This window comes from Podarcis liolepis (genome assembly GCF_965112155.1).
Source record: "Podarcis liolepis genome assembly, chromosome: 3".
Lineage (NCBI taxonomy): Eukaryota > Metazoa > Chordata > Lepidosauria > Squamata > Lacertidae > Podarcis > Podarcis liolepis.
The window spans coordinates 39756459-39781148 of record NC_139557.1 but is presented as its reverse complement, the minus strand read 5'-3'; the positions used below and the strand labels follow the sequence as shown (position 1 = coordinate 39781148).

Sequence of the window (24690 nt, the reverse complement as noted above, 5' to 3'; positions counted from 1 at the left end):
ATGGCTTCAAAGGCACATGTAAGTCCAGCATCTTATCACATGGTGTGTACGCAATGTGTGATAATGTGCATTCAGTGCTAGATGCAGGTGCCTTTGGCTAGAAGCAAGTGCCTTTGTGCACATGGCGTCATCCCTGTCCCACACTATTTGTCAACCCAAAGTGCACTCTGCAGGAATGGTTATAACCATAACTTCCTGAATGCATGTGTACACAGGAAGTGCTTTCTCAAGTCACCACCTATTGGGGAAAACCTACCGACACTGCAAGGTTGTGCTGCTCTCCCTTCATTATGTTCAACAATAACCTGGTCCTGGTTTTTAACTCCCTAAAGCCGTACTTCATTACAATTTAAAAGGCAAAGGGACCCCTGACCATTAGATCCAGTCATGACCGACTCTGGGGTTGTGGCACTCATCTCGCTTTATTGGCCGAGGGAGCTGGCGTACAGCTTCCGAGTCATGTGGCCAGCATGACGAAGCCACTTCTGGCAAACCAGAGCAGCGCATGGAAACACCGTTTATCTTCCCGCCGGAGCGGTACCTATTTATCTACTTGCACTTTGACGTGCTTTTGAACTGCTAGGTTGGCAGGAGCAGGGACCGAGCAACGGGAGCTTACGTCATCACGGGGATTCGAACCACCGACCTTCTGATTGGCAAGTCCCAGGCTCTGTGCTTAAACCCACAGTGCCACCCGCATCCCACTACAATTTAGAATGTATATAAATAAGGCAGTAGCATTCTCAATCCATGACACAGGCTGCCACTTGCTTCCTTTCGTCAATAAAACTAGTTACTGTGTTTCCCGTGTTAGTGTGGTAATAAACACAATACATTGTCAGGTTTCAAACTGGAAAACATTAAAACATGTTCTTAAAAGCTCTGGTTTTGGAACAGGAACATATCCAGGTTTCCACTCCTTAGCGGGAATAATTGGTTCCATTTATAGATCAAAAAAAGGATTGCAAATCACTGGGAAGACTTCTCATGCAACAATAATTTAGAAGCAGTTAACTATACTTTTAAAGACAAATTTCCTTTTGTATAATTTGACCCTGAGGACCTATTAAATTCATTAATATCCCAAACGAAATACAGGGTAATAAAAGGGAAGCACCTAAAGTTATTATACAAGGAGAATTCTTTTTCCCCCAGAAGCACCAGACATATGGAGCCAGGGGTGGGTGGGTGGGTGAGTGAGGGTAGACTAATTTTTAGTTATTAAGAGCTCCTTTTGTAGACACATACAACACCTAGTGTGTCTAAGCAAAAGGAATCTTACGCTTAGTTTGGTATCTGTCCCACCATACATGATCTTGAAACATTTTATTTATTTTTCAACATCTTTATCCATCCTTTCCCCCTGGGCAACGTACAAGGGCTTCCCTCATTTTATTCTCATAAGTCAGGTTTGGCTGAGAAAGTAACCCACCATGAAGTGAGCTTCAGGGCCATGCAGGGCTTTTAATTTGGACTTCCTTGGTCCCAGCCCAATATTCTGTGTATTATACAGTACCACTCTGTTTCTGACTATACCGCTGCCTTAATGCTAACGTTAATCAACCAACGATTAATTTCACAATGGATTTAAAGTATACCACAGCTTCTGTGCATGACACAACAGATTTTGATTTCAACAGGAATGAAGTTTGCCTCCCTAACTATGTACTACACTGTGTCTACAATATTTATTATCTTATAATCATGTACTAGAGAAATTCAATGGTTTCTTAAGTGTGTTCTTATTCATTATATGTGTGTGTTTATCATTTTCGCATCTTACGTTCTACATTTTCTTCAATATTTGTTTCCTAGTTATATGCCCTAGATTATATGTATTTCCAGTCCTCAAGATTCTGGTAACAAGGTACTGTACAAGATAAAAATCATAAGAACTGCCAGTTCTATTCTTTTCCAGCCACACTAATCATTATACCTTTAGAGCAGCCTCTCGTTTAATTTCTGTCCTCTTCAAAACAAATAGGGTTCAAAATAGTATGTCTGTATTTCTTATGTAACACATTTTTTCCTATTTCTAAGTACTGGAAAGGGTAGTGCTGGCTATAAGCAAAGAATCCTTTCTAATCTAGGCCAAAATGAAGCAATGAGCTAATATTCTGCAGTGTAAATAAGATTTCTGGTAAGTACAGTGGTACCTCGCAAGACGAATGCCTCGCAAGACAAAAAACTTGCTAGACGAAAGTGTTTTGTGTTTTTTGAGCTGCTTCGCAAGACGATTTTCCCTATGGGCTTGCTTCGCAAGACGGAAACGTCTTGCAAGTTTGTTTCCTTTTTCTTAACACCGTTAATACAGTTGCGACTTGACTTCGAGGAGCAACTCATAGAACGCGGTGTGGTAGCCTTTTTTGAGGTTTTTAAAGACTTTGGTGATTTTTGAAGCTTTTCCAAAACTTTCCCGACACCGTGCTTCGCAAGACGAAAAAAATCACAAGGCGACAAAACTCGCAGAACGAATTAATTTCATCTTGCGAGGCACCACTGTATGACTATACACAGAATATCCAACAAATCAGTTCCATTCACTGTGGAGGTGTCAGCCTGTGGTGTGGCAATTGGAAGCATCTGCAATCGGAAGTTGTTGTACACTTCCATTTGGCAGTAAAGTTCAAATGGACAAACTATCGTTAGCATTTTTGTTCCAAACCAAAGTTCACAAACCCACATCAAAGTATTGTTACCAATAACATTTATAATTAAGGCTCATTCAGGCCACAAAGGGAGCAACCTGCACTGGGCATAACCAGACACTCAGCAGGATGCAAAATCAGCAGAATTCGCAGCAGGATCAGATCAAAGGCTCATTTTCAGCCATCATCCTGTTTCACAGTGGCCAACCAGATGCCTATGAGAAGCCCAAAATCAGGAAATAGGTGCAACAGCACTCTCCACTTTTCAAAGTGAACTTTACCTGTAGCCACAAAGCAAGCAGCTGTACCCAACGACAATCATATGGTGATGGAAAAAGTGGGTGCATGGTGGCCAACATCAAAATCCTGATTGTCATCATGTAGTCATCATGGCAGCACTTAAGGGCAAAATCACATGCATCTTCTCATCACTCAAAGACACCGCCATCAAGAGATTATTTACATGTATGAAACAGCTATCAATATCAAACACCACGGACAGAGCTTTCAAATAATCTGTTATCACTTCAAACATAACAGCTTCCATTGGAGTCTCTTTGAGATTAAGCCGCAAAACATTTAGTGTCAAGACATCAAGTGGAACACATGTATGTCTGAGTCAGTCCTAAGAAACCTTGCACTACCCAAGATCATATTTAAAAATTGGTTTGATATTATACAGGACATCAGAGGTACAGCAGGATACTGGATTCAAGTGAATCTGCAACAATGTTTTTGGGAGCAATAAAGGAAGTCAAGAAGGAACATCCAGTGCCAACTTCTGGTCAACAGAAAAATAATATTTGGAATATTGTGCTAGTGAATAAGATAACTGCTTGTAAATGAGAAGCAATTAATAATTCAGAGATTCTTCAGAAGAATGTGACTATCCTCTTGCTATTTTGGAATACATATAGAGCAAGTGATTTAGCACCTATGGACATTGTGACAATCTGGTGTAAGGAGCTGAGCATATTAATGTAACATTTAGTTTTCTAATCATTATGTTTTCATAATGAAAACATTATGTTTTCTAATCTTTTCTGAATATACTTTTAAGTCATTGTTCTTATACATTGACTCAGTTCATATAGAACAGTAAGCCATGGTCTAAAACAAATAAGCAGTATTGCTAGTGCAGGCTGCTAAATGCACCAGCTGTTTTCTTCCCTATGGAAGCTTCCCAAGAAGAACCTTGCAAACCCGTGCTTGTGGTTTGATTCTACCCAAACAAAGCGGAAAGCCAAGGACAACCTTGAGTACTGTTTGTGGTTTGTTTGGGGAGAGAGAAACCATTGAGTGCTACTTCACACATAACACTAAGGTTTGTCACAGCTACAAAAGCTCTTCTGGAGGCATAACTGAACAATGCTATAATAGGAGTCTTCTCTTCCTAATATGACTTCCAAATAAACCTCTACCTATCTATATGTATATAAAATGGCAAAGCTTGATATATTCCATCCCAATTGGTTAAACCAGGAAGGTCTTAGCAGCACCGTACAGTCAGATATTGCACAGCACAGATGTGAAATTACTCTTTTAAATTTTCCTTTCCTTTTAAATAGTGTTCTGGGAAATAATTAACAGACTTAATTGTTAGTGAAATTTCCCTGAGATAATTCAGAAAACTGCCTACCTCTAATATTGGTTATACTTTTTGCTGTCAGCAGTTCACTGTGTAATCGTATCATTTCTATCTCAAAAGGAAAACGTTGCTGTGGTTGGAAGATATAGCCACAATATCCTGTTTTGAGCTTTAAGTTTCTTGCAAAAAAACCCAAAATCAAATGAAAATATTACACTTTAAGTTATGAGTACTCTTTTTGACTTTCCTAGCATAACTGATCAAGTATTTATTGAAACAGGTTTCTTCCAAACAATTTCACATTTATAACTGCACAGAACCTGTTGTCAAATGCCCCTGGCATAGATAAATAGTGATGAGGAAATAAACTACCTGACATATTCATGGGGCCATCCATATATTCTATATAATTGTGTATTTATCTTTATTGTAAAACCACATGTGGAAAAGGTTGCAGTTTTCCAGATTGTACATATATGTGGAGAGAGAGAGAATTTTTAAATTGATTTTTCAACAAATTATAAACATAGCACACAAGTTTCCCCGTTTCATTAGTCTTTATTTCTGAATCTGTTTCAAAGGTACTTTTCTCTACCCTTTTCAAAGCACTCGAAAGTGATTTTTCTTTTTGGAAATATCACATAAGAACATTGTTTTAATTATGTTAACAAGTTTACTAATATGTAACCTTCCTTTCTTGGAGCCATATGTAAACATGCCCATTGTCCACAGGGATTTCAAAAGATTCAGGAGATAGTTTCCAACACAAGGGAACTCTGCCTACAAATCATTCTCCACTTTATAACAGAACAGGCTTGTCTAACCCTTGTGTTCATTCAGCTCCATGGATACACCCTGATCAGGACAAACTCAGAGGAGGAGGCTTTTTGATACTGCAAGCCACTTTAGGAAACCATTTCTTTGCAACTCAAAACTATGGCATCCTGTTCTTTGCTAACAACACGGTTTTTGGAAGATGGGATCTATGTTTGAAATTACATTATCTTTTCCTAAATAAATGTTTGTTTCACTGACTAGTTCTTTATCTGGGTCATTTAAAGCTCATGGCAAAACAGCGAGCCTTGTCTGATTGCTGAGAGCCAAAGTTTAACATAAAATAGGGGATATATCATGGATTACAAAACCATCTAGAAGCTCCAAGGGAAGTTTGCAAAGAACCACATCAACTTCCACCTTGCCGTCAAAGGATGCTGACGAACCCCTACTCACCTGGGTACCAGGTAAAGAGGTAGCAATCTGACCCAGGCTGCATTGCTAAACACACATCCAGCCCCATCCTAGACATATTAATTGAGAGCTAAGTCACAGAGTCCAAGAGAAGTACGACTAGGATTGCAACCCATGCTGAAATCCAGTTGAACCAGACACATCTTGGTTTGTGCAGCTAACTTCACTATGAGTGTCAAAAACAGTTCTAAAAGTGACAAGCAGTAGAATCTGCAGCAATATTTGGTAAGGTCATGTGCTTTTCTTGTAAAACTGCAAGAAACAGATCTTGTTGCTAAATGACAAGTTCTTTCAGAAAAAAAAGACTCGGGGAGGAAATCTAGCTAATCTTGAGCTCAATCTGCATTTGGCAAATTCCCGCTGTCTTAAGTGATTGATTGATTGATTGATTGATTGATTGAATGATTGACAAGAAACGCTTAGACATGTTTGCCAAGAAGGGAGTCACAATCTAAAAATAATAACAGTAGGAATGCTATCAGCTAAGACAATAATTCAGCAGAATTTTTAAAAATACAGTTTTTAAAAATTAGTTGGAAACAGGAAATCAAGTAAGACTCTCTCTCTCTCTTTTTTGTAAAGTCAAAATAACAATTAAATATAATGAATGTACAGTTAGTTTCTCAAGTAACCTAACAGAAAAGTCAGTCTGGTGATATGCTCCCAATTAAAACCTCAATGCTACATACTAGACAGCTGTAGAAATTCAGACTCATATCTTTTTTTATTAAAAGTTACTGCACTATCAAAATTAATCAAGCACACTGGACACCCAATTACTTTTATTTATTTTATTTTAATTAGAGATATCTGTCAGATCCTTCTAATGCCTATGCTTGAGAACTCTGAAAATCCTATTTCTTTAGTTTTGCTATATTTTTCTCTGGGGAAAAAATACATACGGAATCTTTTAATGGTTGGACAGATATTTTCTTCCACAAACAGTTCTGTCCATGCCAATGAACTATTTGCTGATTACATTCAGCAGCAAATAATTAACGAATAATGTTACATATAAAATAAATCCCACCACCACCATGTATTTCACATAGAAGCAAACAGTTTCTACTAATACCACGAATTTACTGTGTTTCTGAAATCTCTGTGTACTAAGTCTTGCAAACTGTTTGATACACACACTCTGTTCCATGGATTACACTCATTTGATTTAGCACTCATAGACATTTTTAATAGACAGAGCAAAGAACAGATTCACAAAAGGTGAGCTTGATCCAATTAAACAAATACAATCACTAAATGGAGAGGCAATAATGTGCCTTGGCAATCTGCACATGGAATTCAGGCTTGCTATAATTTTACACACTGTATACAGAAAGATGGGACACGGGTTGTGCTGTGGTCTAAACCACAGAGCCTAGGGCTTGCTGATCAGAAGGTTGGCGGTTTGAATCCCCGTGACGGGGTGAATTCCCGTTGTTCAGTCCCAGCTCCTGCCCACCTAGCAGTTTGAAAGCACATCAAAGTGCAAGTAGATAAATAGGTACCGCTCTGGTGGGAAGGTAAACGGCATTTCCGTGCGCGGCTCTGGTTCGCCAGAAGCAGCTTAGTCATGCTGGACACATGACCTGGAAAAACTGTCTGCAGACAAATGCCGGTTCCCTCGGCCTATAGACTGAGTTGAGCGCACAACCCCAGAGTCATCTGCGACTGGACCTAACGGTCAGGGGTACCTTTACCTTTTTATACAGAAAGATACCTGTGTCAAAGATGGAATTTATTTTCATCTGGCAAGGACCACACACTATATGTGCCAGTGAAACGTCCCTGGCTGATGTGTATAATGTTTGATGTTTTATAATGTGCCTGGTGCAGCGCTGCCCCCCAAAGTCACCCACCTTGCCAAGTATCTCCAAGGATACTTTGCCTATGTCTGTTCACCAAAAGCTGTTCCTCCCTGTTCTAGGCCAGCTTTATCCATGTAAGCCCATTTTATCAGTCCAGTGGCTGCATAAGATGCACTATACCTCTGAATACTAGGCAGATGATTACCCTGAAACATTTGGCTAATGACCCCACATCTGCTTTTGCCAGAACAATTTTACAGGAAGTAAACAAGTCAGTCTGAGAGAGAGAAGTGACTTGCCTGTAGCAGTAAGAACTGGGTATGAGTTGATGTGTGTTCGAACAACAAACCCTCGAAATCAAATCCCCATCAATTAAATTCTACTGAAATCAATTTCCATTTCAGATCCCTCTGGAAATTTTCTCCTTCAATTAATGCACCCTCCTCACAAAAAACCCCCACTCTTTTACACCTAGATTATCCCCGCTATTCATTCCCCCTTAAACGAATATCCCCACATCATTCAGTTGTTTCACAGTTCCTCTCCAAACCATTTCCCCTTCCAAAAATTGATACCCAGCAAAAATATTAATCTGTCAAAATGTTATTTACATGCACCACAATTTAATAAAGAAATATCATCACTGCATACAATGCATACATTCACAATATTCGCACACAATAACCCCCCCCCACACACACACACATAATAACCAAAAGGACAAATCACTGGCTAACTGCAATATTACTGCTTTTCCTTTAAATGTCTGCATAAGCCTGGCAGCATAGAAATGTTTTCAACAAAGATTAAAAAATTAATACTGAAGACACCTGCCAAATCTCTATTGGAAGACTGCATTCCACAAGACTGGAGCAATAAAACTGAGAGCCTGGTGTCGTGTTGACGTCAAACAAGCCTTATCAACCGACTATGCTTCTACAGATGATATCATTCATGATATCATTCATCGAGCTGTGATGCTAGGGTTCAGGTACACCTTAAAGTACTCTGGAGCTAAGTTTGTAACCAGGGCTTTGTAAGGTTCTTTGTAAACAAGAACCTTGAACCTGGCTCAGTTGTATTAATTTTCATGCTTCCTTCCCAAAAAACACATTTGCATTTCCCCCTCTCTGACCCCTCTTAAAGAGACAAGATTTCCAGTTTTCTCACAGAGGCAAAAACCCTGCCTTTGCAGTGTGGTCCAAAATGTCTCTATTTCCTTGCCTTCTTCAGTTTCTAGAAGAAAGAAAGCAATATCATTTAGGGTAAAGGGGAGGCCCAAGTAGCTGCTGTGCAATTAGCAGGCAAAGCCATACCTCATTGCCCAGATTAGCCAGGCTGCCTGTATCATTGAACCCTGTTCCATACTGCATAGGCACCCGTTTGTAGCTCAACAAGCATCTTTAGGATTAGGGAAACTGGGCACCCATTTAGTGCACTGACAAAGCTGCTTTTAAAAAAAGTTAAGATATTTCATAATTGATCCAGTCGTGTACATGTGCATTGATTCTTAATTGTTGTTCAACCCCTCTTTCAACATGGCAGAATTGGTACACTGTTTGCATTAAGAATATACAGTTGCCTATTAATCAAAGTGGCATTTGAACTCTGGCAATTGCTTTGGCTGCTCTCAGTCACAGTTAATATAAATGATGTCCATTCAAGAATGGAGTCATGCAGACATCCAGAGAGTTAGAAATGGGTGTAGTGCATATATTTGGACTCTACGGATAGGAGCTTCAGGTCAAGAATGTGAAATGTACATTCCCCAACCTTCTTTTTTCCAACTAGGAGACAATCAGCCCATTCTCTATTCCCAAATTCATTGGGTTTATTTATATTTTAAACAACTCAGAAATGAAAGACATGCTGTATCAAGCAAAGGATGGAAGCCAAGGTGAAAAGGTGCCCTGCATGAATTAAAAAAAGGAAAAAAACAGGTATAGGCTGGTCTTTTTATTCCTAATGGAATTAATACATGAATCATGACTTTAATAAGTGCCATCTGTTTGTTAATTGTACTTTGCAAAGCACTAGGATTTTGCTTTCTTGTTTAATAACAAAACAAGTTAGCGGCTACAAAGGAAATTGCAGATGTCCTGAAACACCCAGGATCCTACAACTTGACTGTTAGGAAAATCATGGCTAATGCTATACACATATTAATTGTTTCTGTTTCCAGGTTCTAGTACTTAACTCGTGGCATCAAAACTGTACTAAAAGGTAGCTAATATTAATTTTTTGATAGTAGTTGCACCATCCTTACATTAGAAAAATATTCATTTGCAAATGATCCATGTGGGCTGACACAGAGCATGGTCAAGGTGCCAAACAATGGTGCTGGCTTGCTGAAGCTCAGCATATTATCTGGCTCTGGTCAGTATATGGATGGGAGAATCAATGGGACTCAATGCACATCTAAGTATGGTATATTTGTATGCAAACCTAAATATGGTGCTTTGACAAACTATGTCGAGTATTTTGAGACATCATATTTTATCTATAGCAGTGTGATAACAAAGCATCCCACGTGAACTATAAGCCCATTTGCGCAATTCATCCAGCCAGCATTAAACATTTTAAATTCTGATTGGTATCAATAGGAGATTTCCATGCAATCAATCCTATGCATGCTTTACGATGCCTACTCAGGAACACGGTGGGACGTACTTCTCAGTAAACACAGGAATACACTGTTAAACACATGCATAGCTACAGACCTTTACTGCATGCTGGATTGTGTCCACTCTTTATTCGTATTTCATTGTTTTTCAGACACTTCAAGAAGGTGATAATATTCCAGTAGTGTTTTGCCCTAGGCATAAATTCATACTAATATCTCAAGGTTGCCGTGTATCTAAGGCTATGAAAAGTTGCAGGATATGACAAAAAATATAGCAAAATCTATAATTTCTCCACAATTGCTCACAGGCATAATAAATGGTCAACATTTTCAAATCACTCCCTTATTTTGAAACAGGGTTTCATGGGTGTACTGGGAACCCAAACCAAGCAAGAAAAGGGCAAGCGGTGGTATTTCTTGTAATATGTTTAAAAACACACACAACTGCCCATCACTCATCCAACAAGCTCCTTCCAAACCACTAGAGACAGTTAGTTTACTGGCCTAACAGGCATCTATGCGTAGGTAACAGAACTTCCTCTTCTTCTCCTGTTCTCTTCCGCTCCCTGCATCCCCTCAAAATCAGATCAGGAGGGTGTGGGAATGCTCTGGAGCATATTTGGAGAGTGCAGAGGAAAGAGAGGAGATAGAAGTCCCATTGTGCCAGTAGATCTATGCATTCAGAGCACTGGATAAGACCCAAAGTCTGCACACATCATATGCATTGTCCTTAACTGCCACTGAGCCATGGTAAAACTGAGCACCATGTGAAGATACAAACTCTTGGTTGTCAGAGCTTGCTGTTATGCTAAGAGGAAGCTAGCAATCCATCACTCTTCCATTCAGCCTGAGTCTTACCATGGAGAACTGACTTTGAAAGGGCAGTAGTGGTGGAACTTTCACGCACAAATTTCCTTGCTCCGTTGGAAGTTTTAAGGGAGGCTGTTCAGTGGAAGGTGAAACACAGGGAGGACATGTGGACCTGATTCTCCAGTAAAACTTCCTCCCCTGAAAAGACACGGGTGAGTTCCTGCCCTGGCCAGCTGCTTTGGGAGTGAGCAGTGGACACAAAATGGGTGAGAGAGGGTTGAGTGAGGGGGAAGAGAAGAGGTGAAGAGGGGATAAAGGATGAAGATGAGCAGTGGCAGTGCTGAGCAAATAAAGAAAGAACCCAATTTTTCCCACCCACAGGAGACTTGCCTGAGCCCCTATGCTAGACTTAGGCACTTCCCAGACAACAGTGACTTTCTTCTGAGCTGGCTCCAGCTTAGATTCAAAGGGAAGGTAAAGCAAAGGGGGAGGGATTCTTTCTTTCTTTTTTACAAACCACATATTATTTTAATAGCTCTACATTTAAATGCCACTGTTTAAAACTTAGATTTAGCAATGCATTTCCCCTCACTCAACCATTTCCTCTGCAGTTTAGCTGTTTCAGATGGACAGAACAGGAAGGGTCCTGTTGCTATTACACAAAATGGCAAAACTCTCATTAACCGTGGTGGAAAGAGATAATTAGCCCCAAAGGATAATGTGGTAGGAAAAATAAACTACTGTAATACGCAGTTGAAAAACAATCAAGTAAGAAGTGTTCATTTCTGTCTCACATGACTTGCATATTATAAAAACACATGAAGATAGCAATTTTTGTCTTAAAACGACAAAAAATTCCTCTTGCCTTTTTATGTGCTAATATTTATTAAGGTGAATTTTGGAGAAAATTCATACTAAATTACACTGAGAAAAATGTGAGTCATTGTTCCAGCTCATGATGGTCCTTAATTTAGTTTCAAAACAAGAGCAATGAAGTACTAAAGCAATGCATTTGTGAGAAAAAGATCTCTTGTGATGGTGCTAAACTTGCAGCTTATGTTTTAATGATTTGCAGGGCTTTTTTCAGTCAGAACTCACTGGAACCTCTCAGGTGGGCCCCATTGCTATTCTAAGAGAATGAAGGTGTTCATAGTGAGTTCCAGCACCGTTTTTTTCTAGAAAAATAGCACTGATGATTCGTTAGGCTGTAATTAGCTGTTGTTTCCCAGATCTCTCTTATAATGTGAAGGGACAAAGTGTGCAGTACACAGGGAAAAAACACTTAAAATATTTTTTGGCTATACTTTCATTTCTCATGTAAAATATTGATCCCTCTGCCTACCACCATATAGCCAGCTGATTTATACTTTGATACCCAAGCTATTCAGCAGTATCCCAATCATGATGAACTACAAGTAACTAGCATATTCATTATGACTAGTATCCAACCAAATCATACAAGTTGTTCTGAAAGGTCTTGATGAGGCATCCAATGTACCATCTGGTCTGATTTTGTGGACTCTTTTTGAGGGCTAAAGAAGAGACATAAATTGTCTCCTTTCATCTTGCTGCTTCCTCTATACTCAACTCTTTTGATTCTAGAGAAATCAAACTATCTGAGTCTATGTCAGTAACTTCATGCAGGAGAACACAGCCTGCAAAATTTTCATGGAACAAAGCTTCAAATTAAAGTTAACCAGTTAGAAAAGACAACAACATTGAATGGCAACTATTTTCAAAGACTGAGAGAAGCTGATATGCATTGGAACGATTGGTGCATCTGTACCACAATCATTTTTCAAGAATTTCCATATAAGTTTGCTCCAGGGGGGAAAACCATAGAATATTTTCAGTTGCCAAAACTGCCATTTGCAATTAAAAATTAAAGCTGCAGCACTCATCCCATGCAGGCAATTATCTAAAGGTAGCTGGCAGTCGTCATTGTTTACAGTGCCGCTGCTGTGTCATGACTTCATTAATCTGGGAATTTATATTTTAATAGATTTAACATTGTCAGATTTATTTTCAGCCAGGCTCATATTTGAATCACACTCACAAATAACAGTAGCAAAAACCCTGCTTTCTTGGCATTCCTCCAAGCTACCTCACCATCTCACTTTTGGAGCGTTATAGTCCAACAGAAGAAAATCATGAAAGGTGACAAAAAAAATTGCATAAATTTTTATTGAAACTGCTAGAAACACTAATTAACATATAGATACCAACTTCCATAAGTCACATCTTATTCTACATTCCCAGTAAATACAGCATCCCTAGAAGATGTTACTGGTCACTACAGTATAGCATGTACATCCCTGAAACTTGATATAAATCCATCCTTCGCATGTATTCACTAAAAAGGCTATTTTTAAAACAACCATACAAAGCAGTTGTATCTTTGCAGTGGTAACCCAATATTCCACAAAGGGAATACATATCCATCTTCAAAATTCAATCACAACTACTCACAGAACAAATTGAACTTCGGGGGTAATATCATGGGCTTCACTGTAAGGTTAGGAACTGAAGGATAAACTCCAACCCTGAAGGGCCCTCCCCTTCAAGTCCTGTCCTACTTCAGCATAACTTTCATTTTATTGAAAGGTGCACCTCTTTGTCAAGCGATGGAGTGAGGTGTTGATTTTAAGACTGTTTTACTTTTGTTCCTGCCACCATCTCAATTCTGTTGACAATTCTGATGTTCAGGTGGTTGATGTTTCATTGTTTCAGATTTAAACACACTATTCATTACGACTTTTAGTGAATATATAATCCACTCTGGGACCCCTGGGTGCTCTAGATACCTGCAATAGGTAGGTAAATTCCTACTTAAGCGTCTATTAAATTGTGCTCTGAGGTTGCTCAGTGGAACCTACTCCTGAATAAACAGCCACAGGCTTGCAACTGAGTGTACAGAATAATGCAAATCTCCTTAGGTATCTTAAGACTGATTTGTTGAGTAATAAAAGTTTGATTAGTATATTACAGTAAAACTGTGTTTAGTAATTACTACCATTATTGAGGGACTCATATGTTGAATTACAACTGTGTAATCCAGGCGGGTGCTATTCAAGCTCTTAATGATCAAAAACAATTTGTCACAACAGGTGATGTATTCATCATCAGGGGAATAAAGTATTTTGTTGAAAGTCCAGTGAAGGAAACATATGAGGAACAGACAGCAAAAACTAATTCTTCAGTTTGCAAATATCCAAAATTTGGATATTTGCTAGGACTTTTCCTTATCTTTTAAAGACATTTAAACAGTCCTCTCAATCTTTAATGAGAGTTTTAGAGCCTAGCGTCTCTCTCTCTATACATTTATTTTTCCCTAAGTACCTTTCAATCAATTCAAAAGTTTAAAAAGCTACTTTCCAAGCAAAATCTAAGCAAGTAAGATTTATACAATAAACAAAAGCTACTGAAATTGAGAATTCGGGGGGGGGGGGGGCGCACCTTGAAAACCCATGCAATCTGCTGACTGCCCCAACAAATGTTTATACTGTTTTTAATGTGCATTCATTGAGAAACCATGAATAAAGTATCTAAAAATAACCAAGGAGACAAAACTGTTACAGGAGACTGAGTGAACAAGCAAACATGAATCTAAGTGAATGAATGGATGCGCCAGAGATGCAATATACTCATTCAGAGATATTCGAAGCCCAAGGGAGGGGAAAACATTTGCTTCTGATCATTCTCTCAATTAGATCTTTTCTGCTCTTCCTGTTTTTTCCTTTTTGCCCTACGGATGATACCAAGCCAGACTCCATAAAATTGATCCCTAAATGAAGCTGTGAATTAGCTTTCAAAATACCTTGCAAAACTCCTCTTTCACGTGTTCCTGAGCTTTGTTCCGAAGGGCTAACAACTATATTGATACCCTATACATAATCAAGTTCCTAACTTCAGAATACTTCAGATTGTCAGTGCTCTGTCTGACAGTTGAGCCAAATATATATAGATGGATCACACAGATCACACATTCGACAGTCGACATTAAGCACAAAAAAGATAGAACATGTTATACCATTCCAGGCAGAAGGGACCTAGAAGAATAACGACCCACGCATCCAACCCAGAAGCCAAATGCCAACACTAGGATAATGGAATAACCTATGGCTAATGTTAGGACGCGGGTGGCGCTGTGGGTTAAACCACAGAGCCTAGGACTTGCCAATCAGAAGGTCAGCGGTTCGAATCCCCGTGATGGGGTGAGCTCCCGTTGCTCAGTCCCTGCTCCTGCCCACCTAGCAGTTTGAAAGCACGTCACCAGCTCCCTCAGCCAGTAAAGCGAGATGAGCGCCACAACCCCAGAGTCAGCCATGACTGGACCTAAAGGTCAGGGGTCCCTTTACCTATGGCTAATGTTAGAAATTGTCAGATAGGATAATCACAATAAACCTTCACCCATCATCTCCTGGCAAATAGAAGGAGAAGAAATGGAGGCAGTGAGAGATTTTACTTTCTTGGGCTCCATGATCACTGCAGATGGTGACAGCAGTCACGAAATTAAAAGACGCCAGCTCCTTGGGAGAAAGGCGATGGCAAACCTAGACAGCATCTTAAAAAGCAGAGACATCACCTTGCCAACAAAGGTCCGTATAGTTAAAGCCATGGTTTTCCCAGTAGTGATGTATGGAAGTGAGAGCTGGACCATAAAGAAGGCTGATCACCGAAGAATTGATGCTTTTGAATTATGAGGCTGGAGGAAACTCTTGAGAGTCCCATGGGCTGCAAGAAGATCAAACGTATCCATTCTTAAGGAAATCAGCCCTGAGTGCTCACTGGATGGACAGATCGTGAAGCTGAGGCTCCAATACTTTGGCCACCTCATGAGAAGAGAAGGCTCCCTGATGTTGGGAAAGATGGAGGGCACAAGGAGAAGGGGACGACAAAGGACGAGATGGTTGGACAGTGTTCTCGAAGCTACAAACATGAGTCTGATCAAACTGCGGGAGGCAGTGGAAGACAGGAGTGCCTGGCGTGCTCTGGTCCATGGGGTCATGAAGAGTCGGACACGACTAAACGACTAAACAACAACAACAACAGAATTGAAGGAAGGAAATCTGCAACACTCCCAACCTACAGATCTCTTACATAAAAAGTTCCTTTGGAGAAAGTGTTATAAATTGAGGTTTGCATATAATTCAGGAATATCACAAATCCCGAGTTAATGCAGGATGTCTCTGAGGTGTTTGGGCTTGTCAGAGGCAAAGCCTTTCCCCTTCTCCTTCCTTTTTCCTTATGTATTGTGTCTGTTTAGATTGTAAGCCTGAGGGCAGGCAGCACGCTACTACAGTAATGATTTTTCCAAGTACATCTGAGATACTTTTTAGCTAAAGCTGAATGCCTTAAGTAAACAAAGCAGGATCCTACAAGCCAGGTAAGAGTGAAATAGGGATTCTTTGTGGCATTTCAATGATCCAGGCAACAACAAAAAATGTATCTGCTGAAATCAAAAGCAATTCTCCAAACTTACCATTATTCTATACAGTGGTACCTTGGGTTAAGTACTTAATTTGTCTGAGGTCTAAGTACTTAATTCGTCGGAGGTCTGTTCTTAACCTGAAACTGTTCTTAACCCGAAGCACCACTTTAGCTAATGGGGCCTCCTGCTGCTGCCGCACCGCCGGAGCACAATTTCTGTTCTCATCTTGAAGCAAAGTTCTTAACCCGAGGTAATATTTCTGGGTTAGTGGAGTCTGTAACCTGAAGCGTCTGTAACCCGAGGTACCACTATAGTGGGATGATAGGGGAAGGGTGAGCAAAACCTAGAGTGAAGAGAGGGTGTGGAGGAAGAGCTCCACTGTGATTGACAGGTCTAGCTTGTAAAAGGAAGGAATTATTTTACTGGTGCTCTCCAATTCCAGTACTTTGTGGAGGGATACCAGCTTTCCAAGGTATATCTCTAAGCAATAGAGGAAGGAGCAGGGAGGGAACCATTGCTCTCCCAGCTTCCCAACACAGTGGGTCATTGCCGCTTACTGAGAGGGAAGGCGTGAGGGGCTTGCAATGGTGAGTAGCGGTGGAGCCAATCCAACACTGCCAGGTGCCACACCAAGTGACAGCCACCCATTGTACCTGGAAGCCAGGAGAGCAATAGCACAGCAGCCCACCAGCCACTTCTGCCTCTAAGCTAAAGGAAGACGCCAGGACAGAGAGGGAGGGAGAGAGAACTCTCTTTGGTAATTGAAAGGCCTACCATGCAACCAGGGGGGGTGATTTTACATGGAAAGTGAACCCTTTTTAGTTCTTTCCACTCCAAAATCAACTTTAAAGGTTCCTGGCACAAAACTCCCTGGACCTATGTCTCTGCAATGTGGCAAATTCTTACCCAGAAGCTAATTCCTCATGTCTGCAATTTTCAGGTAACTTGGCCACAAAATACAAAGGTAGACTGATTCCTTGTGTACACACCTTGAAAAACAGCAATCCTTCTGAAATTTAGCAGGTATCATTATCTCAGAGGGGGAAACTCTGTCTGCAAATTTCATCCAATTCTGGCTGAAAATAATAATAAACAACTTATTGGGGGGGGATGATGTTCCCGAGTTCTGCAAAAACAAACCCGCCTGCCCCCCACCCCGCCTTTAATCCGATGATGCTGTGTCACAAATGCTCATGGCTGTTGTGGCTCACAGCAATTTGAATACCTGTCTCCCCAAAGGACAAAGACAAAATCTATGTCCTTTCCCCGCTTGCAACATTTTGCTTTAAGCCACAAACTTTTTTTCTGGAGAGTGGTAGTGCTGGGTGCAACTGACGCCATCTTGTACAGAGAGGGAGTGGTGTGTGGCAAAAGGCATGTGGGGAAGGGAGGGTGCTGCTTGTGCGCACTGTCAACTGGTCAGCATCTCAAATGTACACACCTGGACTTTACTATGAATTCAACTAGGCTACAGTCAGATCAATGATGGCTTGGAAGAGGACACACCAAATAGCAGTATTTCGTAAGAAACTACAGACTACCTTTGGATTGCGGCTAAAGTCATGTGCACATGGATTCAAAAACCAGCAATGGACAACGGCGGCAAGAGTCTTAATAGCACATGGATGGAATAATGAGGAAATCCCGACGAAAGAACTGTGGCAAGAAAAACTGATGGACTATGCGGAATTGGCAAAACTGACACACAAACTACATGACAAGGATAACTGTGATTTTAAAGATGAATGGGAACCTTTTACAAAATACTTGAAGAAGCAACAAAATGAACTGGACTCTTTGGCAGGTTTTGAATAAACATTCACAAACTTTATTGTAATATATAGATAGATAATTTGAGGATCGTTACAATTTTGCTACATGCAGACAGAAAGATGTGTTGAGAAACCAGAGAAAGGAGCTGAGGGAAGTACGAGGGGTGGGGTGGGAGGTTGGGTTTTCTGTTTTGGGGGGAGGGGAGGGGGGAACAATGTGGGTGATGTATTTTTGTTAAAATTATTGTGTTGAAATTTTTTTAAAAAATTAAAAAAACAAAAACTAGCAATGGAAGTGTACTAGAGCCAAAAGGTAAGCAGGTACAGCCAGCCATTGGTGTGGACAGGAAAAACTGCACTTAGTCTCCCATATACCGTTACAACTGACTGCAGGTGCAGATGCTCTGCTCCAAATTCACTTTTAAAAAAACACACAGATCAAACAGCAACTACACTACTATGAAAAGTAAGTGTGGAAAGGCCCTCACTTCTGTCAAAAGGAAAAATGGAGCAGATTCCAAAACTGCAACAACTACCCTTCTGAATTTTGGAAGGATTCATGCCCTCAGAAGGGGCAACCGTTCTTGTAAACTTCACCTAATTCTGACAACAGATAAATTAAGTTATATACACCCTCCAATTGGGTCAGAGCTAGATCAGGCTGTTTTATAACCACCAAATTGGGGTCCAAACTGAGTCTTGTAATCAGTGCATGCATCTAGTTATAAGGTGGTTAGTTTGCTGCACTGGGCTAGGGGATGCCTTTCTTTGCACACACAGATGCAAATTGAGATTAAAAAGACCTAAGAACTCTGTTATGTCCTGTTATCAGGGGATATAGGACTAAGTCTGTTCTTCCAAAGGGTTGTATGCTACCTAGCACACTCTTAGCTGTTCATCCTGACAAGAGTTTAAGAAAGAGCTGGATATTAAAATACTTTAGGTGAATTCAAAGATCAGAAATAACGTTTATAACACCTGCTGATATTGTTGGCTGGTGCAATTCTTTGGTTTCTCAGTTGCTCTACAAAAGCCTGCAAGTTCACGGTCCAGGCCCAACACATTTCAAAAGCAAAAAGCAGCTATTCCGCCTAACTGCTTTCTGCCACTTTCTGAAGCAACCGTAAAACAATTGGCTTTCAGAGCAATACTGTCTCAGACAGTGGAAGCAGAACATAAACATCATAGCTAGCAGCCATTGATAGCCTTACCCTCCATTAATTTGCCTAATCTTCTTTTGAAGCCACCCAAGTTGGTGGCCACCGCTAGTTCCTGCAGGACCAATTCCATTGCTGAACTATGTGTTGTGTGACAGCATGAAGAAGTATTTTATTTTGATTCTCCTGAATCTTCCAAGTTTCAGCTCAACTGGATGTCCCCGAGTTATAATGTCATGAGCAAGGGAGAAAAGCTTTTCTCTATTCACTTTATCCACACCACACATAATTGCATACACCTCAATCATGTTCCCCCTTTACTTGCCCTTTCTCTAAACGAAAAAGTCCTTAATGTTGTAACTTGCCTCCTTGCCCTTTTCTGACTCCTTCCCAGTTCCACAATATCCTTTTCGAAATGAGGTGACCAGATTTATAGCACAGTATTGCATGTGCAACCACACAACAGATTTGTATAAAGACATTATAATATTGGAAGTTTTATTTCCAATTCCTTTCATAATGATCCGTAGCACACAATTTGCCTTTCTCCATGGCTGCCACATACTGGGTCAATATCTTTATCGAGCTATCCACTACAATCCCAAGGTTTCATTCCTGGTCAATTACACGCAGTTCAGTCCCCATGAGTATATATGTTTACGGAGGGGGGCATGTTTTGCCTCAACACAAATCACTTTACACTTGTTTCTACTGAATCACATTTGCCATTTCACTGCTCGGTTTTATCTTGTAGATATCATATGCAAATCCAGCTATCTCACTGCTCACCCCTAACCCTGTTGCACAGAATGGAAAACTGACTTCAATGGAGATGCAGAAATCATGTAATGCAATGTATAAGAAAGTGAACTGTTATGACCTGGGAAATCCATAATTCAAATCACATCTTGGCCATTAACCAGCTAGGTAGCTTTATGCAAGCACTGTTATGAGAACTGATGGGGCATAGTGGCTAGAAGACTGCACTGCTAATCTGTAAGTGTGTGGTCCATGAACTTGCAAGATGGCCTCAGGCAAACCTCAGTAACACCACCCTCACCTGCAATACAATAATATTCACCTCACTGCTAAGGACTGTGTAAGGATTACAACCAGATAATGCATGTGAAGTGCTTTGAACACTTGAAAGTTCAAGTGCAATATAGAAGTATTCAGCACTATTCTTTCGGCCTCAGACCCCAGTCTGCAAAATGGGGAAAGTAATAGTGGCCTACTTTACAGGGCTATTGAAACCTTGATGGTACTTTGAATACTTGGATGTTCTATGTAAGTGCTATTCTTGTAAATGAAAAGAAGTGTGCGCAATTAGAGTGCTGCATAATGACAGTAAGAACATAGTTTTTAAACACAGTCTTTCTTTTTCCTCAGAACCTCCCTTAATAGCTTATATGGTTGCTTTTGTCATAGTTATGGATTTTACAGCCATTCTATAACTCCACAATTTCCAATGGAAAACTGCTTTCCTAGAGCCATTCCACAAATCCATTATGGATCATTCTTAAATCACTTCAGATTTCTCCCCTTTGGACTCATTTGCAGCATGCGTGCCTTATTATTGGTTCCTCCCTCTGCATTATAGAGAACCAGTATGTCCTACCTTTCCACCCCAACATTCCGAAAAAGTTCTGTTTGTTCTGCCTTAAGGCATTACACGCCATATTTAGGATCTTGTCGCCTATTGCACCTTTCAGCACTTCTTAAAAGGGAAGAGCCTGTGCACCTCAGAACATATCAATTCAGACCCTCATTTGCCCCCTGCCAGTGAACCTGGCAGTGCCAGAAAATATTGCCGTGTGTCGCATATTTTCAACTACGCAACATCTGGTATCATCACATATCAATTAACCTGAAAGAACTGGTCCCCACCTTAACTTTCACCTTCAGGTTTTCGCAAGCACAGTCATTTAAGTGAGGCTGTCCATCCTTCTACTATAAGCACAATTAGAAGGGATTAAAGCAGGCTCTCTAAGGGCACTTTCACACATGACGCATACAGCCTGCTCACATGTATGTCTTCCTTGGAAGTAAGCCACTCTGCATTCAACAGACTTGCTTCCAGGTAAGTGTGTAAAGTCTTACATCGTTGGTTATTTGTTGCAGTTTTTGTGCCGTGATTTGGAAGCCGGCTAGGGTGTGCAATTGGCTTTCATGTTTCTCTGTCCAGTTTTCTACCTCAAATGAAAGGCATCCACAAGTGTGGACAGGGAGCTTTTAAGGGCATGATGTGTGAGAAGAACCCAAAGAGCGACAAAATGTATATGGAGAATGTTTTAGGTGCAACCAGCTTTTGTTTTTCCTTACAAGAGTGGGCTAACAAAACAAAACAAAACGCTTTAAATAGACATTTAAAAACCCAAGTGAAGTCATCGGGAGTAGATGATGCCTCACTTTGAGACGGCACCACATCTGGGCAGCACGCAAAGGCTGCTCATTGCACAGAACCGTCGCCAAGGTAGTCCAGCAACATCCCACCGCACTCCTCAACCCCCCCCCCACGGGCCAGGTGGGCGCCCCTCCCTCCCAGGTGGCCCTATCAACAGCCCCCTGAGCGCGCGTCCCGCGGCGCTACTACTCACACGAAGGCGTGGTAGATGAACGCCCAGCCGCGGGGTCTCTCGAGCACGTTGTAGAGATAGTTTTGCAGCCTCCTGTACTTGGCGTTCCGCCGGTAGCTCGGGTTGCTGCTGTAGGAGAGCGGCTTCCCCAGCAGGCTCATCCGGGCTCCTCGTTTCTTGCCTCGCCGGCTCTCCCGCAAGCCGCCGAGCCCGCCGCCGGTGCCCAAGAGGAGCAAGCCGTCCCCTCGCGAGGGCGCCGAGTTCAGGAGCACCCTGCTCCGGCCAGACTCCACATCCTTCATGCCGCTGCCCCCGCCGCCGCGACACCCCGCCGTGCTGCTCTTCAGCCAGAGCCCGCCGGCGGAGCCGCCCTCGTCGTCTCCTCGGCTGTGGCTGCGGGGCATGGCATCACGGCGGGGGCAAAAGCGGCAGCAGCAGCGGCGGCGCCGGCAGCAGCAGCAGCAGCAGCAGCGGGTCCCCGCTTGGCTGGAGGGCGGAGGCGAGCAGCTTCCTCCGGGCGCTGAGGAGGCGACGAGGAGAAGGCGGGAGAAAAGAGACTGGGGCGGCTGCAGGAGCCTCGCGCTCTCCCCACAGCTCCCGCCGAGCAGGAAGGGGGCAGGCAGAGCCGTGGGGGCCACCTTGCCACACGCAGCACGCAGCAGGCAGCGCCGAGGCTTCTGAGGCGGGAGAAGAGAAAAAGCGACGGCTCCTCTCAGGCGCGTCCGCTCTCTTCAAGCTCCGGCTCGCTCGCCTCGTTTCCCCCCGCGAACCGCTTCGCCTCCTCAGATGCCGCCTTTAAAACAAAAACAAAAAAACACCGTATGAAACTTTGGAATTAAAAGCGAGCGCCTGCGAAGCAACAGAGCGCCGCTCGGCTTTCCGAGCGAGCGAGAGGGGCGCATCCACAAATAACACGAGGAGAGCGAGAGCGAGTTGCTGCTTTGGAGGAGGAGGGAGGGAGAGAGAGAGAGGAACGGCGGGGGGGGGGGCGAGCCCAGAGAAAGAGAGAGAGAAGTCTGCTGCTGTCTTGATTTATAGAAATTGGAAAAGGACGGCCAGGAGGGGGGGGGAGCCGGGCAGCCTCGGAGAGAGGCAAACTCATGCCCAAGGCTCCCGCTGCCACCTTGGCTTGTCAGCACACTTTGCAGGGCGAGCGCTTCTCGGGCGGGCAAGCTGTTGCTCTCCGTCCAAGTGCAAGAGAAAGTCGCCGCCACATAAAACGGACGAGAGCAGAAAGTCGGAGGAGGCACCCAGACGCGCCCTCGGCTTCCTGGGCCAAATGAGCAGCAGTGTGAGAGGCGCAGCTCACGGCAATTACGCCATAAGGAAATCTCCGCCGGAAAGTCATAAAGCGGCCTCAAGAGTCATGCCCAGTAGCAGCAGCAGCTCCTGCTGGCGGCGGCGGCGGCTCCGTCGAAAGGCACCATACTCTGTACATGCATCTGTTAAGTTTTAACGCCTCACGCTCTGGCGGGCTTTCATTGCTGCTCGCCCTTGTTAAGAGCGCCGCGCCGCGCAATAAGCGCCCCTTCAGCTTGGCATGCTTCGCTTAGCTCCCTCGAGACGACGAAGCAGCGCCGTCTTGGGAAGAGAGCGGAGCCGGCGTCGACCTGAGGGCAAAATAAATCCACCAGGGCGGGGAAGGCGGGAAAGGGACGCCCTCCTTCGGCGCTTGCGAACTCGCGCCAAGTTGCAGGAAGTTTGCCCGGCCTCACATGCAAAGCGAAGCTGCGGGTGGAAGAGGACCCGAGGGACCGCCCGACGTGAACAGGAGCGAGCGAGCGAAGGGAAGCTTCCGCTGCTAAGAAGGTAGCGGCTGCCTTTCTTTGGCTCCCTTCGCGGAGCAGCGCCCGCGAGAAGCGCCGCCGCTTCTTCCCTCGCTCATTGTGGCGCGCATTTAAGAAGCAGGTGGCGGCGACTCGGGGCTGGAGGAGGCATCCCGCCCCTTCCCTGAGATCCCCTCCAATGCCAGAAGAAACACCGCGTCCCCAGGGCCGCCTTCTCTCTCTCGCTCTCAGGCGACGCGACGCGCGGTTGGCGGGAGACGCGCTCCCACGTGACGCCCAGGAACTTAGGCGCGAGGCGGCTGTGGCCAAGTTGGGTCTCTCCCTCGCCTCAGTTCCTCAGAGCCGTGAGGAAGGGAAGGTGGCCTGGGAGGAAACTGCGTGGGTCGTTTAAATCCAGAGAAGTACAGGTGTGGCACAAGTAAAATACCATGAAACCCCAGTTGCAATTCAAGGTTCTCGACGTTTACATCGTGTTTCTGCCCCTTCTTTTCCAGCACTTGCCATTCTCTAGCAAAAATGGGAATTCTTCCTGTAGCTTAGAGCTTCTTTTTCTTTTTCCTCTGTTCTTTTTTGCATACTGCTGCTGAAGCTCAGCGTGACATTCATTTCTAATGTCAACTGCACCCAGCCTTGCCATCTACACGCAGGCAAGCTTGCTTTGAAAAGAAAACAGGTCAGGAAATGATGCTGTGACAACAAGTGTAGCATGGAGGAAGAATGATGAGCCTCTCTGAACGTCTAACCTCCGTCATCGCTGCCACTCTTTCAGAGTAAGATCCTTCGCTCTTCAGTGTTCACCTTTGAGTGCTGTTTGCTTTATTGTCAAGATCATAAAAAGTAAACTGGAAAAGGGCTGGGACCCATTGAGAAAGCTCTTGATGTCCATTTTTAAATTTAACTTGTTGGAGTGCTTTGTTTTGTTTTGTTGGCTTTTGCAAAGAATGCATTAAGCCATATTAGCTGCCTCATCTGTATCTGTAATGCATTGGTTTGTACTGTTCGGTTCCATTCCTGTGTGGAAGGAAAAGTGTCATATTTTTAATGCACTTAGGGTATGTTCACACTACTGCTTACTCTGCATCCAGTGTTCTCCAGCTGCTTGTTTTGAAGTCTATTGATAAATACTGCTGTTTGATGTGTTTTTCCTCAAACTGACTAGAAAACTTAAGCTACATTCATTTTTCACTTCAGAATGGTGATGGACATTTGAGACAGCTGTGCATGTGTGAATGGCAGCTTCATTAA

The 24690-nt window shown here is 42.7% G+C and overlaps 1 protein-coding gene and 1 long non-coding RNA gene across 3 annotated transcripts in view; one reads left to right on the top strand and one right to left on the bottom strand.

The window, feature by feature from the left end:
- KCNQ5 (potassium voltage-gated channel subfamily Q member 5) overlaps positions 1-23661 on the bottom strand; it is a 247978-nt gene extending 224317 nt beyond the window's left edge. Inside the window, exon 1 of one of the 2 annotated variants that reach the window (XM_083497362.1) lies at positions 21680-23661. In XM_083497362.1, the coding sequence (XP_083353488.1) occupies positions 21680-22062 (383 nt within the window). In that variant the 5' untranslated portion in view covers positions 22063-23661. The remainder of the gene's footprint in view (positions 1-21679) is intronic. The other variant, XM_083497365.1, reaches the window with a different exon arrangement.
- A 95-nt stretch (positions 23662-23756) lies between these two features.
- On the top strand, positions 23757-24343 carry LOC310704224. Its single transcript, XR_014524658.1, has 2 exons — positions 23757-23852; positions 23940-24343. It is a non-coding gene; the product is annotated as an uncharacterized lncRNA (long non-coding RNA).
- The last annotated feature ends 347 nt before the right edge of the window (positions 24344-24690 follow it).